General features: G+C 41.2%; 1 protein-coding gene across 4 annotated transcripts in view; it reads left to right on the plus strand.

The window, feature by feature from the left end:
* Positions 1-18,832, plus strand: part of rptor (regulatory associated protein of MTOR, complex 1) — a 272,436-nt gene that overhangs the window by 144,702 nt on the left and 108,902 nt on the right. For all 4 annotated transcript variants that reach the window (XM_078163746.1, XM_078163744.1, XM_078163741.1 and 1 more), the window contains exons 9-10: positions 6,683-6,783; positions 11,055-11,199. In XM_078163746.1, the coding sequence (XP_078019872.1) occupies positions 6,683-6,783; positions 11,055-11,199 (246 nt within the window). The remainder of the gene's footprint in view (positions 1-6,682; positions 6,784-11,054; positions 11,200-18,832) is intronic.

The raw sequence follows: 18,832 nt of genomic DNA on the forward strand, positions 1-18,832 counted from the left end.
GAAAGCTCATATCAGACACTCATCGCTCTGGAAATATTACAAACATTTGTTGCAAAATGTATTCAACATAATGTCAGCTTTGAGTAGTTGTGTGCTGTTGATTTGTTTATTAATTTAATCGTTCCTCTGTCTCTCTTCCATCTGTGCACCCTTCTGTCTCTGCTTCCCACATACATCCAACACACATTCTGGCCGTATCCAATCACAAAAGCCTTTTAGATAAGAGAGTCACGATGCCAAGCTCATGTGAATTTTACCTGCTTACAATACTCTTGGATCTCTCTCAAGGTACAGTGGTTCTCACTGTTTCCCTCACATTCAATTCCACGAGGCTTTCTTTCACATACACTCTTCCATTCTATTCTTTCACATCTCTCATGGGGCTGGAACAAGTGTGGTGGGTTGATCCCTGTTCTCAACCTCCCTCTGAGTCTTTCATAAGGAATCCCCCACCCCACCCCCCAGTGGGCAGGGCCTATCCGCCCCCTTAGTGTCTGACACCATCTGAAACCCAGCTGTACTCGGCACACCGGGAGGTCTCCAGAGTTAGATTCCATCATTGAAGAATCATATCACTCTGATAGCACCTCAGCATTTATTATGCCCAGGAGATACTTTATTGATCCCTTAAGGAAATACCCACGCTCCATAGAGATATCAGAGAGAAGAGTCTGCTCTACAGCAGCAACCCTCTATGTGGCACTGTACACCTTTGGCTCTTTGCTTTAGATGAGAGCACCAGCTTTTACAGAGGACTGTGTGGCCCTGTTCTTGTATCCAGGCATATGGGATACACTATACACTATACACTATACTATATACTCATCGCCCACTTTATAAGGTACACCTGTTCAACTGCTCATTAACACAAATAGTTAATCAGCCAATCATGTGGCAGCAACTCAGTGCATTTAGGCATGTATACATGATCAAGACGACCTGCTGAAGTTCAAACTGAGCATCAGAATGGGGAAATGTGATTTAAGTGGCATTGAACGTGGCATGGTTGTTGGCGCCTTTCTAGTCATCTGACCACTCAAAGCGCTTTTTACACTATGACTCACATTCACCCATTCACACACACATTCACACACTGGTGGCCGAGGCTACCATACAAGGTGCCACCTGCTACTCAGTTTTGAACACACTCACACACTGATAGAACAGCCACCGAGAACAATTTGGGGTTCAGTATCTTGCTCAAGGATACTTCAACATGGAGGGGGAGCCGGGGATCGAACCACTGATCTTCCGATTAGTGGACAACCTGCTCTACCTGCTGATTTACTGTGATTTTCACGCACAACCATCCATCTCTAGGGTTTACAGGGGACAGTCTGAAAGAGAGAAAATATCCAGTGAGCGGCAGTTCTCTGGGCAGAAGAATGCCTTGCTGATGCAGAGGAGAATGGTCAGACTCAAGATGATAGAAAGGCAACAGTAACACAAATAACCTCTCATTACAACCAAGGTATGCAGAAGACTATCTCTGAAGGAACAATGGGTCGAGCCTTGGAGCAGATGGGCTACAGCAGCAGAAGAGCACACCGGGTGCCACTCCTGTCAGCTAAGAACAGGAAACTGGATACTTCCTGCTTCCAGCAGGATAGCACACCATCTCACAAAACTAAGATCATCTCAAACTGGTTTCTTGAACATGCCAATGAGTTCACCGTACTCCAATGGCCTCCACAGTCGCCAGAGCTCAATTGAGTAGAGAGCATTTGGGATGTGGTGGAACGGGAGATTGGTATCATGAATGTGCACCCAGCAAATCTGCAGAAACTGTGTGATGCTATCATGTCAACATGGACCTAAATCTCTGAGGAATGTTTCCAACATCTTGTTGAATCTATGCTGCAAAGAATGAAGGCAGCACTGAGGGCAAAAGGGTGTCCAACACGGTGTAGTGGCTGGTGAGTGTATGTTCACCTAAACAAATTAAATGCGTGCTTGGGACTGGGTGATTCAAGATGCCGTTTACATCACAATGTAATAGACCTACAGTTTGCGCTTGCAGATATTTGATTGGCTGCCGCAGTTTGTTGCAGGATGATGTCCCATTGCATGGTGGCAAAAGCTTAGCCATCTTCAACACATTGTCAGGCATCTTTGTTTGGTGAAATAAATCTTTTTTTCTTTCTTTTTTGCCACAGTGCTAATCTTGTCCTGAACACTTCCAATTTTAAGTGTCAACAGGGTCCTTGTCTGACCATTCCACTTTATGCACAGAGTGACTTGGAGAGTAAAGTAGGTACATGAGTAGGTACTGTGTTTGAGTGTCTCATTACCTGCCTTACACCAAAAAATTCTGTAACATTGGTTAATACATAAATAATAGGAACTAACGGCAGAGATAGAGCGCGACTAGCATATCTCAATGCATGTAACAAGGTGCTTTACAAAATAGAAAGATACTCTAAATAGGTATCAGTGTAAATATGAATAAAACAGGATAATACAATACAGCTAAAATGGGTGCAACAAGAAATCGTTACAAATTGCAAGTATTTTGATCGATGACACAAACCGGAACACCTCTGAGGGCACTTTTCCAGCCCGTTCAATAATTCAACCATCAACAGTGTCTGTCCATCCATTTCCCAATACACCGTCCTTCTCCCTCCTCAAAGATATTACACTGAATGGATACTGAGCAAGGATATGAACTGCTGAGTGTTCATCCTTAGTGCTGACTTGCCAAACACCTTTGGCAGCCACTCAAAGTGCTCAGGAGCTGGCTGGCCCTCATGGTTATACAGTGGGCTGGTACCTGCCAGGAGCTTCACAGCTGCTATTATTTGTCACTTAGAGGTGGAAATGGGAAGTTTAGGGCAGGAAAAGGTCATACTCTGTGTGTGTAGTTAGAAGTCATTTGTTGGGCTGCTGATGGACTTTATGTGCCAGCTGCCAGACTTTGGTGCTGAATATACTTTGTAAAAGTCATGATTAGCTCTTATTGATTGGTATGGCAAGTTATGTATTATGATATAGTTAACTGTCAGTTATTGTTAGATAATCTACATAAGTATATTTAGTGCTTTTATCTCAAGACAAAGACATGCTCTTGGCAGTGCTGCAGCGCACCAGCTGATGATAATAAAGCCACAGTGGAAACTGAGTGTTTGGGAGTGACAGTGGGTGATGACATTTCTGGTAAGGCAAGAAAATTGGAGGGAAACATTTTAGCATGTCAGTGCTGTGCAATGAAGAAGCTAAATGTGGTCGTAGTTACATGGTTCCAGTTCCAGTTCATTATATCGGGTGTGCATAGACGTATCCTGTGATAACCTTGTTCGTATATGGTGTGTAACCAAAAGTTCGTATTGGCCATTGGTTGTTGTGTTTCATAATGCAGCCCTTCTTGGACTGACGACCAAATGTTTCCCAGTGTTTCTCCAACTGTCTCTCCAATCTCAACATTTGACTGGGATAACCCAAAATCACATGGTGCCTACACATACATACACTGTTTACTGCAGAAACCACAGCCGTTTCCAATTCAGCATCTGAAACAACACTCCTCCTCCGAAAGTTGTGCTCCATGCAGAATCTCCTGCGTGTGTCTTGCCACTCTCAAAAAGTTCACAGATCAGGTCTGCAAAAGGCTGGAGTGCAGCCATAACGAGGCTACAAGCAGTTGAGAATGGAGCCCTCCTCTGCGAAGTTCAACAGTTCCTCCACAGATCTCCCAGCATTCCCTGAATTTATCCAGATATCGCAATAACATAACAGAGAAATTAAAAACTTCATTTTCACGTTCTTCTGTTTTAATTTTAAAACAAAAAAACAACTACAAAATGTGTGATTTCTGTTGTTCTGTTTTCCCGTTTTTCTGTTTTTCTGATTTGGTTTTGAAACGGAAAAATGAAAGAACAAAGGGTAGACAGATTATACTCTACCCCCAAAATGATAATTTGTAGATCAGTTACTCACCCCATGCATGTTAACTTGAATTTTTGAAAATAACTTTGTTTTTCTCGCATGCCTCCAGGGCGAACAAAGAATCCAAAAACAGTCTCGATGGATTGAAGTCAAGGAGTTTGCCTTTAACAACAGCAAAACTATATCAAAACATCTGTTTACAAATTCTCACACAACTCCTGCTGTATAATCCAAGTCTCATTTATCCAGTCACATGCTGAGTGCTTCACAAACATGAACATTTTTGCCTAAACCTTATGACTTAAAACACTTCATACAAGTCGGCCTGAGCAAGGGCATTCAGCTGTGCACTCAGGGCGCGCTACTCACCCATGCATGGGACTGTTTTTGTGAAAGTGTTTCAATTTGTAAGGTTTGTGTGAAAATGCATGTGTTTGTCAAATACTGATCATTCACCAGAATGTATGAGACTTGGATTACACTGCACGTATGACTTAAATTCACTAAGACTTTTCTCTGTTTTCGGTTTCTTCATTCACCGTGTTTTAAAGAGTTCAATTTAATGTGGGGTGAGTAATCTGGGGTCATTTTGTGGATGAAGTATTCTTTGAAACATAGAAACACATCATTGCCTTTAAGTAGCATTGTTAGCTGTAACATTCAGTGTGGTAAAAGTGTTTAAAAGTGCTTTCTCTTATTTATTTTAATGTTTGCTTTCATCTACTCATTAATTTAAAGCATATTATCCCTTTACTAGGACACAAGTGACTTACTTGCTCACATTATCTGTAATATCTGAGCCAGCTAGTGTTTGCCCTTATCCTCCTGTCTTTTGTCATAGCTTTACATTATGTTTTATAAAAGGCAGATGCCGAGGTGTGGTAAAGGCAATTTTCTCGGCTTAGCTACAGTGATTACTGTCATTTCGTCCTGGGCTTTGTCTGAAAGATAGTTCCCTGCTCTCATTTCCATGTTGCTCCCACTCTCCAGTCACTGAATAACTACAATCTGATTTTGTAAGCGCTAGACAATGAGCAGAGGGTTTTGTAAAAACAGGCGTATGGTGCCTGGGTTTACACATCTTATGTTAGTTTGGCTACTGTACTATCGTCATGCCCACTTTAGACTTAGGAGCATTTTAGTGCTTTCTTAAATCCTAAGACAACTACTGAATGTTTGATTATTGGAATGAGATGTCAATCACTGATTCTGTTTCTTCACTACAGTCAAGAACACAGGGATGATGTTGGATTTTTTTCATATATCCGATATGCCAATATACAACGACTTATTTATTAACTGTTAACCGATACAGATAGCGATATTGATACATCCATGTTTTCCCCACCTAATTTTTAGTGATCATCAAGTGTCTTCTGTACTGGACATACTATCATATTATGCATGCATACTCTTATTATGATGGCCCACCAGCAGATGGAGACATGAAATAGAATGCTTTTCAATGTATATAATATTGTGCAAAATAAGAAAAAGCATGTTGGCCACTTCTGAGCATTCATTTTAAAGCCAATATTGGCTGATATTGATGATGTATCGATATTATCAGAATGTCTGCTGATTCTGATTGTTCATTTTAAAGCCAATATTGGACAATACCGATAAGGTGCCGATATTATTGTGCATCCCTAGTAACTTTTCCCAGCTCGTCTCTGAGTTGCATCCACCAACAGATGTCTATCAGTGGGGAAGGTATTGAAGTGGTAGATGACTTCCATGAATGCAGCACAAGTGAAGCTTTCCATTCGTTTTTTTTTTTCTTTCTCAGCAGCATTTTTGGGAGTCTCGGGGTGGAAAATTCCACCAGATCAGACTCCAGATCCGTTCAGAGGTGATCAGATCAATTGAGAGGAGCAGAGGCAAGTTAGACCCAGAAGAATGAACGGTTAGGTTTTACTTTCAGTGCGCCTGATGTTCTGCTGCTCCATCTGTTCCAAGAGTGTGCTCTGCTCTCAGACAGTGTGGTGCTATAAATAACAGAATGGTATATGTATTTCAACAGCACTCCTAATTAATGGTTCAGCTCCAAAAATAGAAACACTGTTTGTGGCAGCAGGTGTTTTGATCATGGTGGGCTGCCACAAATAAAATAATTTGTGGAAAAACCTGCAAGTACCCACCAACCCAACTACCCACTTATTCAACTACCTACCTACCTTACTACCTACCTACTCACTTACCTACCAACCTACCTGCCATCCTAACTACCTACCTATTTACCCACCCGTTTATCTATAAATATTCAGATCAATATAGATAAATAAAGCCTTTGAATCATTCAGGTGGTGGGAAGAACTACTACCAACTGACCAGATACTGTGGTCAGTTTGCAAGTTCACAAAATTAAAACAGAACTGGTAAAAATCAGGTTTTCCTGAACAAAATGTGTTAGCAGTGGTGAATGTCATTGACAGAGTAACACTAAGTAATCTTTTATTGAGCTGGTGCGTCTGGGATTAGTTAATGTCTGTATGTACATCTCACAGATCTTAACAAAATGCTTCATTCTTCATCTGCTTGTACCTGGTGTGGCTCTGTCTCTCAGCTCTTGGCCTTACAGTATCTCTTGTGTGTATAAGCGCACATGAATATTCAAACTTGCTCTCATTGTTAGTCTCTCTGAGTCAGAGCCCAAGTGCCTGTAAATGTAAATGTCTTCAGATGTGTTGTGATAATAGTACTGAGCAGTTGCCACTTTGTGCTCTGAGTCAACCATGGGACATACAGTGAGCGCGGCTGACACACTGCCATCTGTGTTGTGTTGTGTGTGGTGCAGGATCCCTGGCAGGCTCAATGACAGACGCACTCCCCTCGGAGAGCTAAACTGGATCTTCACAGCCATCACTGACACCATTGCCTGGAATGTGCTGCCTAGAGGTGAGGCTTTAAACACACAGAGACACACACATTATGGATGCACACTGCACAGGTAAACTTGTTTAATCAAATCTCACCATTTTATTTTTCACATTTTACAATCTGACAGAATTTACTACAAACTCGGGTCTTATTTTTGTTATTTTGGCCATCATTTCCATCAGTAATGATGACATTGTACTCACCAAAGTAATTGATGAAATTTGGAACATGGTGACATTTCTAAAAAGAAGCTCCAGAAAAGAGCAAGCAACAGGAATTGTCAGCCAGTTAACCATTCGCTAAACCCCTCCTCCTAAAAATGTACACTCATAGCTTAGCAACTGTAACTAGGCACTAGGTCTGGGGTTGCATAAATGTTCGAAGGGTAGTGTTTCTTTTTTGTCTTTCCAAAAGCACAAGCACAGGAGAAAAAGTAAAGTCCCTGTTGGTGCTGGTCACTAATGATCAGCCACTCCAGCAAGTTACAAGTTACCAGCCTCGTAAGGTAATGACAAGCCGCTCTTGTAGCAGCTTCAGTGGGTTGTTAGCCTTAGCATACTAGTAACCAGCCTTGGAAGCTCTTGACCAGCTGCTCTTGTGGCCACTCCAATGGTTTACTAGCCTTGACATACTAGTTACCAGTCTTCGAAGCTATCGACCAGCTGCTCCAGTCGCTGCTCCACTGGGTTGCTAGGTTAAATGCATGAGTTACCACCTTGGTCAAATTATAGCTGGCTACTCATTTCCCAATGCCAGCCTCTCGGTGCAGGTGGCCGAGAGGCTGGCATTTCCCAATGCCAGCCTCTCGGCCACCTGCACCTTCTTATCATTAGCTAGATCAGTAGCTGGCTTTGGCAAGGATATAGTCTCTGCCAACTTCTCAGCTGTCTTACTTTTGTACTTTTGTTGGCTAACGTTAGCAGCCTTTCGGATCTTTGGAGTTTTACCCTTTCTAAACCCCAGCCAGTATTACCATATTCCTACATATAACCGTCTTCTGCATGGGACAACCTTACCTGTATACTACTTATCTTTATACTTACCTGCAGTGCTATGCTGATAAGAAGATACCTTATCTGAAATCAGTCAAAAATGTGGTATTAAAAAAAAAAAAAAAGATCTTGAAAAGGTTTTAAATTTAAGTGTCTGATACCTGTAGACACCCTGCTCTTGCAACATTAAAACATACTGTTTGAAAATATGAACAATAAAGAATAGATCTGACCTCTTCCTTACTTGTCCAAGTATGAAAGCTGAGTGGAGACACATAATTGCATTTCCTAATGTAGTGAAGGATTGAACCGCTGTACTCTCCCTCTGATTGGCTACGTCTTGATTGGTTGGTTTGTTTAGGTTTAGGCAAGAGGAGTGGGATTATTTAGGGTTTGGGTAAGACTGTCGGGGTGAGCCAATTAAAGGCAGAATAGCGTGAGTCTAGTCCTTGCTATACAACGCACATTCGCAAGCCAATCAGGGTCATGTTGGAATAAGATAAAACAATGTGAGCTTTCATAACACAAGGACTAAGGCTGTTTCCTTATTACATGTCCTCTAGAACAGTGGTTCCCAACTGGTCCAGCCAAGGGGTCCAGATTTCTCATTAGTCATTACTTTAGGGGCCAAATACATTTAACATTATAATTGCGTCTGGCAATGTCATCATGCTAGTTTGCTGTCTCTGTCAAATAGTTGCCCCTTAGCTACTCATTCTGCAGCAGGAAACAGTACGTCAAAATAAAATCTCTGTGCTGGAAAATCACTGTACTTCAAAATAAAGTGAGAGTTGTTTTTTTTTTTTACAAACTTTACACGTCTGTGTCACTTGTGGTCCATTTGGAATGGATGCTGACCCACTTTTGGACTGTGACCCACCAGTTGAGAACCACTGGACTACACAGTGAGGTTGATTAAGCATGATTTCATGTAGGCCATCAAGAGCCATCAATATTTAAGACTCTTTTACAAGATTTTTAAAGAGTCAGCTTGGAGCTAGCTTGCTTGCTACAGCTGATCAAATCTGCCAGTGAAATTTAGGGTGGCAAATTCAACAAGTATTGGCTACAGATGAGAAGCCTGTTCTCTTGCTCTCTTTGTAACCAACTGTCTATTGTTTCAAAAATACTATGAATTGTTTGTTTTAAATCATTGTAAACTCTGTGCAGAGATATGCAGGTTTCTGAAGTTGTTGGGCATAGTTATAGTGGTGTGGTAGTGTTCTCAAATGTGGCATTTACTTTGATGAGTGCAGTGTTATCATAACTGGTAGAAACTGGGCTAACACTATGAAAATAACACCCATGTACTGGTGTTATTGCTGTTGAAGGTGATGGAAAGACACACTTGTTAAGACACACTTTAGTTTTGAAAGCGTTAAAAACTTTATTTCAACATGTCTAGCCAATGATGAAAAATGAAAAGAGCCGCATGTTTCACCTCACTGGGAGCCCAAATTAGGGCAGCTAATAAAAAACAGTAGTGAAGCATCAGCAATACTAAAACTTTGAGAAGATCCCCAGTGGTTGAAAAAAGTGAAGATGTTGATATAAAATGCCAGGAGTGCAGTAAGTGCAGGTTGGCTCCTCAAATGGAGATTAATTGTGTTTAGAGTGTCGAGCGCAGTAACTGGGGAGATCATTTTAACCGTAATTTGGCGACTGTAACAGGAAGTATGCACACACATACACACTCCAGCCAAAATCTGTATAGTGACAACACAAGCATACTGACACACACTGCCACTAACCATTACCCACAGGCTCAGCTTACCTATTTGGAAATACTCACACACGTTTTTTTTGACATGCATTTATATTTTGCATGCAGCATATCTCTCATTGCTCACCTGTCTCTTATATGCAGCTCACACACTCTCTCTCTCTCTCTCTCTCTCTCTCTCTCTCTCTCTCTCTCTCTCTCTCTCTCTCTCTCTCTCTCACACACACACACACGCACGCGCACGCACGGACGCACACACACACACACACACACACACACAGGCACACACAGACTCCCCTGAATCAAACTATCCCAGCTTTTAAACCCCCGGGGCTGTGCTGTTAATGAAGCAGCCCACATCAGAGAGTATCCCTGTAATGAAGGCACCACACACTTAATCCACACACACACTCTGTCACCTCACACACACAGACACACAGCTGCACAAACACTTCAGCATTTAAACAGCGGAACACTAACAGCAGGCACAGGAGTTGTCAGACACTGTCTCTCATATAATATCCCCGACACACACTCCCTCACACAAACAGGGGAATCACAATCATAAGACAGAGATTGGCATGGGATTGGCTTGGCCCCGTTAAAGTGAATTAGTGAGTACATTAATGAGCTGATGAAAATGTGACTGCAACCCATTGCTTTAATCTGCATATCACTGTCCTCTATATTCTGTAAGCATACACACAAACGACCCTGTTTTTCTCTACGCATTGCTCTAATTAAACTTCTTTCTTTTACCCAGTTTTGGTTTTCATTCACTCACTCAACTCCCCATTTTCCCCTCTTGTAGTCTCTCCATCCGTTCATCCCATTCCTGTGAATGTGATATCTGAAGAACACTTTGAGGGAGTTACTTCAATTTGGCACAAACCTAAAATGGGACTCAACACTAAACTGGTTAGATTTTGGTGGTCAAAGGTCAAGGTCAAGGTGAAGGTGACCTTATCTGTCTTATTCTTGTGAACGTGATATCTCAACAACACCTTGAATTTCTTCAAATTTGGCATGATCGTTCACTTGGACTCAAGGATGAAGTGATTAGATTTTGGTCTTCCAAGTTCAAGGTCACTGTGACCTTGAATCTGTCTCATTCTTGTGAATGGAATATCTCAAGAGGGCCTTGAGGGAGTTTCCTCAAATTTGGTACAAATATTCCCTTTGACTTGGATATCCAAAATCTGACCTAAAGGTGAACTCACTGTGATGACATAATGCTAACCCCTAACCCTTTTTTGCCATTACTCAACGTCATATCTCAGGAACAGAAGGGTAGACATTTGGTCAGATATTAAATTGGTGACTTTAATCTTTTCAAGGATCTACACAATCAGACACAGTTTCTTTTAAGAACGGTGATTGTGTAGATCTTCTGTGCTGCTGGGGTTAAGAGGTTTGTGAAGAATCCATGTTTTTACAGACACGGATGTTAACTGTAAGGGCAACTTGACCTGATCACACAGAAACATACAACTGCAAATTAGTAATTCTAGTTTATTCATTCAGTTCCCATTGTCTCTTTCTGACATGATGCATGATTTCTACTCTGTCTTTAGATTTGTTCCAGAAGTTGTTTCGTCAGGACCTGTTGGTGGCCAGCTTGTTCCGCAATTTCCTGTTAGCAGAGAGGATAATGAGGTCATACAACTGCACACCCGTCAGCAGTCCCCGTCTGCCCCCTACATACATGCATGCCATGTGGTAAGACGCACAGAATTGGAGGTTGATTTTTAATGCACACAGATACACAGATGTCCTTGGCTTTGCAGAGCAAAAGGCAAGAGGAAGGAGGCTTTGCTTTGTGTTCATACACACTGAATTTTAAGGATTGACAGACTTTCTAATGTACATTCTTTGATGAGACAAAAGACAGTGTTGTGTTATTTATGATATGTGTATTTAGTGCTATGAAATGATTACTTTTAAACAGACATTGAGAGATTAGAAAGTGATTTTAACTTGGTCAGTTTTCCACAAATAACAGAAATGCCTCGGGGCCTGTTTGCCCAAAAGTCATGGCCTCATTTATTGTATAAAAACTCCCCTCGGAAACAGTTTTCCACTGTACTTGATGTACAGTACAATGTACTTTGTGTTGTTGCCATCATTTAGTTTGGTTTTGTATTATTTTTAATACCATAGGCAATAAAGTTCACCAGGGATGACTTTTTTCTGTAGGCCGACGTGAAAGTACGTGTCGCCCTGATTTCTTTGTTAAAAACCATGTCAGATTTTCCCACTGGATCTTGGATTATTACAGAACTTAATCTTGGTGGCAACCAAACGGTTTTGCCAGAAAGATAATCTTCACAAATGAATATGACTATTATGATAATGGTAATGACTATTATTTTATTATTAATTTAAAAACACAGAATTGCAAGAAAATAAGCATTATTATTTATATGTCAACCAGTTTGCCTTCAAATATTCAGTAACAACTAAACAAAAATTATTTCTCATTTCTTTAGTTTGTTAACAACAGTAACTCAGTGAGATTTAGATTCTGCATGCAATATTAATAGTACAACAAAATAAAATCTACCACAAATTACACATTTAAACAGTTCCCCAATACAAAAAATGTACTCTGGGATTAAAAAAAGTTATATATATATATATATATATATATATATATATATATATATATATGTATACAGTACAGGCCAAAAGTTTGGACACACCTTCTCATTCAATGCGTTTTCTTTATTTTCATGACTATTTACATTGTAGATTCTCACTGAAGGCATCAAAACTATGAATGAACACATGTGGAGTTATGTACTTAACAAAAAAAGGTGAAATAACTGAAAACATGTTTTATATTCTAGTTTCTTCAAAATAGCCACCCTTTGCTCTGATTACTGCTTTGCACACTCTTGGCATTCTCTCCATGAGCTTCAAGAGGTAGTCACCTGAAATGGTTTTCCAACAGTCTTGAAGGAGTTCCCAGAGGTGTTTAGCACTTGTTGGCTCCTTTGCCTTCACTCTGCGGTCCAGCTCACCCCAAACCATCTCGATTGGGTTCAGGTCCGGTGACTGTGGAGGCCAGGTCATCTGCCGCAGCACTCCATCACTCTCCTTCTTGGTCAAATAGCCCTTACACAGCCTGGAGGTGTGTTTGGGGTCATTGTCCTGTTGAAAAATAAATGATCGTCCAACTAAACGCAAACCGGATGGGATGGCATGACGCTGCAGGATGCTGTGGTAGCCATGCTGGTTCAGTGTGCCTTCAATTTTGAATAAATCCCCAACAGTGTCACCAGCAAAACACCCCCACACCATCACACCTCCTCCTCCATGCTTCACAGTGGGAACCAGGCATGTGGAATCCATCCGTTCATCTTTTCTGCGTCTCACAAAGACACGGCGGTTGGAACCAAAGATCTCAAATTTGGACTCATCAGACCAAAGCACAGATTTCCACTGGTCTAATGTCCATTCCTTGTGTTTCTTGGCCCAAACAAATCTCTTCTGCTTGTTGCCTCTCCTTAGCAGTGGTTTCCTAGCAGCTATTTGACCATGAAGGCCTGATTGGCGCAGTCTCCTCTTAACAGTTGTTCTAGAGATGGGTCTGCTGCTAGAACTCTGTGTGGCATTCATCTGGTCTCTGATCTGAGCTGCTGTTAACTTGCCATTTCTGAGGCTGGTGACTCGGATGAACTTATCCTCAGAAGCAGAGGTGACTCTTGGTCTTCCTTTCCTGGGTCGGTCCTCATGTGTGCCAGTTTCGTTGTAGCGCTTGATGGTTTTTGCGACTCCACTTGGGGACACATTTAAAGTTTTTGCAATTTTCCGGACTGACTGACCTTCATTTCTTAAAGTAATGATGGCCACTGGTTTTTCTTTAGTTAGCTGATTGGTTCTTGCCATAATATGAATTTTAACAGTTGTCCAATAGAGCTGTCGGCTGTGTATTAACCTGACTTCTGCACAACACAACTGATGGTCCCAACCCCATTGATAAAGCAAGAAATTCCACTAATTAACCCTGATAAGGCACACCTGTGAAGTGGAAACCATTTCAGGTGACTACCTCTTGAAGCTCATGGAGAGAATGCCAAGAGTGTGCAAAGCAGTAATCAGAGCACAGGATGGCTATTTTGAAGAAACTAGAATATAAAACATGTTTTCAGTTATTTCACCTTTTTTTGTTAAGTACATAACTCCACGTGTTCATTCATAGTTTTGATGCCTTCAGTGAGAATCTACAATGTAAATAGTCATGAAAATAAAGAAAACGCATTGAATGAGAAGGTGTGTCCAAACTTTTGGCCTGTACTGTATGTATATATAGATATGTATAAAATCAACAGGTGATTTCCTTCTCTTTTAGCAAAATCCTAAATGATTGAGATGTTTTTTTTTTCCCACCTGGACCTTTATGCTCTGCCATTTCTCTTCTAATCATCACGCTGTAACCTGTGACAGGCTGTTATGCTACCATAACTATTGCACAGTCACATATATGTAGTTTTTTTGTCAAGCTGCGAGCATCATGTAGGCTTACATTACCAAAGATTCATGACAAAATAACTTGATAACACTGACTCCCGTGTGCGCACGGCGAGAGAGGAGAGGGAGAGATGCTGTGCTGCTGCCAGAGGAGCCGCTGAATGAGTTCCCTCTGAGCTGCAAGTTGCTAAAAGAAGCTGAGAAGTCCGGGGCTGTTCTTAAAACAGTCAGGACGCCCAGGCCTAACAACATCAATATGTAAACAAGTCGAAATATCACAATATGAATTTTTCCTATCATATTAAAAATTATACCGGTATTAGCGTGAATGAGATGATATGGCACACCCTCACTGTAGAGGCTAAAAGTGTTTTGTGACCAGGCTGTAAACATGTTTATTTCTGCTGTAAAGTCTGGCATTTTGACATGGGGGATCTATGGGGATTTATTCTGTTTTGGAGCCAGCTTCAAGTGACCATTCAGTCAACGGCAGTTTTTGGCAATTCTGCATTGGCATCATTTTTCAGCCTTGGAGGTTGACGCATGGTTTTGTAGTCTGATTTAGTCACTTGTTAGCAACCCCATTTTTTAAAATGCATAAAAGATTCAAAATTCATGTATTTTATGTTGTAGAACAAAACATGAAATTTTCTTCAGCTTGTGTTAATCACAGACCTTGTTTTAGGCATCTACCAAAACCCCACTGAGAAAACCCATTGACTTTGAGATGAGTGAACCGGGAGTGCTAAAATGCTCACTCATTTATGGGTTTTAGAACTCATTCCAGGAGCACTTGGAAAAGCATAGCATGTTTTATCAAAGTAAGATATTCTGAGGAATATTCATACCCCCATTTTGATATCAGTATCAGCTCTGTGCATTCAGCGGCACAGGCTTTGGTCCAAGACATGCTATACTTAGCTTAGCGCACAGACTGGAAGCAGGGGCTAATGGCTAGCTTGTGTCACCAAACGTGCCTTTAAACAACTCCAGCGGTGTTATATTGTATCTTCTACTGTATACATTGTATCCTGTGGATAAAGCACATGTAGGAATAGAAAACAGGAAACTGGTTTAACAAGAAGCTAGCTTTCCTGTTGGAGCTAATTACTAAGCTACAGCAGCGGAAGGTGGTGACTGCACACAACACCTCAGTATCTCGGTCCTCACGGTTGAGAGGTTGCCAGCCTCATACACTTTCCTGACTCTCAGCAAAACCCAGGTGAGGTTTCTTTAGTGGCTAGCTTGCTAGCTTACAAATTACAACATGACAAAAGAGACCATTTTTATTAGTTGACAGGCGTTTTCCTCTGTCCTTGGAGGCTAGCTCTTCCCTTTGTGCAGTTGTTAAGCTAAGCAAGGCTTAACACCCTGGGTCAGTCTCTCTCCTGATTTAACAGGGAGGACGTTGATATTCATTATTCCCCCAAGCTCTCGGCAATAAAGCAAGTGTGTTTGCCACAATGTCAGGGTATTCCTGATAGAGGCAGAACCGTGGTTGAAAATAGTGTGAGAATGGAACAGATAGACTTGAGGGTACAGAATGTGGTTACAAAAAGATAATTGGTATCAGAAACAAACTCAGGAAGCCTGATTTATTTCTGTGTAGGTTGTTAAAGGTAGGATTTTCCTAAAAAAAATAAAAATGTGTAGACTCATACAGAAATAATGCCTCTGTCATCACTAATGACCTACCCTCAGTGCGTGGTTGTGTATTAACTGCAGAGACTCTGCCCTCTGCCTGTATTTTCTTCTTATCTTCTTAGTTTTCCGTATTCGAAATTCCTAGGCACAGCATGCAGGTGAAGTCGGGACATTTTAAAAACATAGCGACCAGGTAGTAGCTGCACGCATCTAAGAGGGAGTTATAAAAATTGCGGACACAGCATCAAAAAAAGACAAAATTATTGAGTAGAAATACCAAATGGACAAAGCTCGCTTCAAAAGGGAATCTGTGGTTTCACTTTCACTGGTGATACTGAATACAAACAGTAACTGACAATTTCTACATATTGTACTCTCAGTTTTGCACTGTTACCACTTGTTACTGTATGGTGCATTATCATGCCCATAAGATTGCTTTCACTGCACTTGAATAAGCAATGTTATTGCCAGCAGCATCACAGTGAGACCTCACATGTAGAGCATGATTCTCAGAACTGATTGATTCTTATATAAAGGGACTAAAGTGGTTCATCAGTCATTAAATAAACAAGTCATTGTATTAAGTAACATCTGTTTCCCATATTTTAGGCCTCATTTTTCACACAAAACAGAATGAAATGCTTTAATTACTCACATAACTCCCCAAAATAAATGCTGTTGAGGAAGTATGAGCCAAAGCATGTAGGTGTTTTGCTTCGACATAACATATGCAGACACCAGTATGCAGTAGAATTTCTGTGATGCAGTTTCGCAGGTTATTTCTGTATGTTGACTTTTGCCAGGGTTGCAGTTATGTGTTGCTCACTGCTTCATATCAGAAGCAGATATTGCAGTATTTTCACTGACAGCAGCCTCAGTCAACGTGAATTCCGTGCAGACAGACCCAAAACATGTTACATGTTGCAAATGGAGTAAGGGCACTGTTGTTGCTTCATCCACCCACACACGTAACCTGCAGCCGAATATTTCCACCTTTGACTGAAAGCTACAAGATAACAGTTGTTCTCTGGGGGATATTAAAAGGCTTTGTGGGACATGGTGGACATCTCTAGCTGTGTTAGACATGGCAGATTTAGGTTAGAAGCAGTGTTACCACCCAAAATAAAACAATACCAGTCTTTAAAAAACCTTTTTTACGAGTAGTAAACAACACAAATCTAAGAGTTTAAAGCTCAGTTTAAACCAAAGATACATGACAAGACAAATTGAAACTTGCAGCTACTTGCAATATGCCAGTCTGTAATGTTCTGCAACCTGCTAGTTTCCACCAATGTGACTAGATGAGACAGTGTATCATCTCCATAGCAACGACTCTCTCTGCTTCCATTGTAACTTGTGGCTTTTCAGACTTTTTATGCCTCTGTGCAGGCGATAGCTGTGGCCGGAGGCAATCTGTTTTCAGGTTGTCTGTACATACATACAGACATCTGTCTGTCTGTTCATCTGTCCTTTCTTGTGCACCTGTTATCTCAAGAACACCTTGAGGGGATTTCTTTGAATTTGGCACAAACGTCCACTTGGACATAAGGATGAACAGATCAGGGGGTGCCCACTATCTCACCTGGTAGAGCAGGCGCCCTATGAACAAAGGCTATGTCCTTATCACAGCAGTCATTGATGCCACTTGTAAAGCTTTCCTGTGCAGTAAAGCAAAACAAAAAAAGTTAAAGGATGAACAGATTAGATTTTGGTGGTCAAAGATCAAAGCTCACTGTGATGTCATCCGTCTCATTCTCGTAAACATAATCTCTCAAGAAGGCCTTGAGGGAATTTCCTCAGGTTTGATGTGATGCTGATGTGATACAAAGTATCAGTATGTTCAGAGGGGCAGTATAGTACCTGCAGCGTCTGTGACAGTCGTCCTCCTGTGGTGTTCAGAGGATGAGGTACTGAAGGACGACACTCAGTGTTAGAAATAAATTGTAAACAGAGGCTTTGACTGTGTCCCTGTTGCCATGGTTATGGTAACAGGCTGATACTATTATGTAGCCAGTGCATTAATTCAGAATGTTGAAATGACAGTTTCACGGGAACGACTTGGCAGGTGTCCATTATCAGTTTATAATGGACACCCTGCAACCAATCAGAGTCGAGTTTTCACCCAGATTATGGTATAAAATAAGTCATATGTCTTGCTTGGTTTGCTCATTCAAATAACGTACAGCAGCTCTAAATTGTGTAAATTGGTGCCAAGCGTAATAGTTTGAACACCAGCCAATGGCATAAAAGTGTAGAACTTGTGTGCATCTGGTTTTGCTGTTACAGCACGTTTCACAACATAAACACTGCATAAAGTAAAAATTGATGATAAGGTACTTCTGCCTGGTTCACTGTGTGGGCCGCCATGTTGCCGTGACGTCATATGTGTTAATGTCCAGAAGCTCAGACAAGATAGTTCTTGCCCAAGTTTCCAACTTGGAATTCTAAGGGTTTTTTTAAACAAGTTTCAATTACAATGGATTGCAGTATTTAACCAGCCATTGGCAGCTTGACATGAGCCGCAGGTGACACAGCATCAGCTGGCTTGAGTCAAGCTGAGACGGGCCATTTTACACCCTAGAACATTGTTACATGGTTTCGTCCGGACGGACCTGGAATCTGAGGTCTGAATGAGACGCAAGAGTGTGGTCCCTTTTACACACTGCTCGAAACACAAGTTCTACAGTAATAGTGTATCTTCCAGATTTGACCTCCATGTATTGTCATTACGAGAATTGTGTACTGACACACAGAGGTGCTGAAAAGCCACTGATTTCACATGCTCCTCCACACTGTGTGAGAAACATTATCCCATCATCTGTCTCCCTTTAGTTACACAAACACTTCTCCCACTATCTATTGTTCCCATCTTGGTCTTCTATAAATGCCTCCCTCCACCTCTCCCACTCATTATCTGGCTCATGTTTTTTTTTTTTTTTTTTTAACACTCTCTCACTCTCTTTGCCTGGAGGAGAGACTTGTTGTGTAACACCCTGGCATCACTTGTTATAAAGAACACTGCTCCTTGCTCCTTGAGCAAGCAATAGTCTTTCTTTCTGGCTTGTACCCATTATTTTAGATTGTGGGTATATTGCACTGTTTACCGCCAAAGAAACTGGGAGTTGCACTTTGTTTCAGAGCAGCACATGCAGTATTAAGGAGGACAGAATAACGACAGAGAGGTGTTTTAAGAGTGTAGGAAAGAAGACTGAGAGAACGATAAAAAATGGAAGTG

Source organism: Epinephelus lanceolatus, chromosome 3, assembly GCF_041903045.1.
Source record: "Epinephelus lanceolatus isolate andai-2023 chromosome 3, ASM4190304v1, whole genome shotgun sequence".
In the NCBI taxonomy this organism is placed as follows: Eukaryota; Metazoa; Chordata; class Actinopteri; order Perciformes; family Serranidae; genus Epinephelus; species Epinephelus lanceolatus.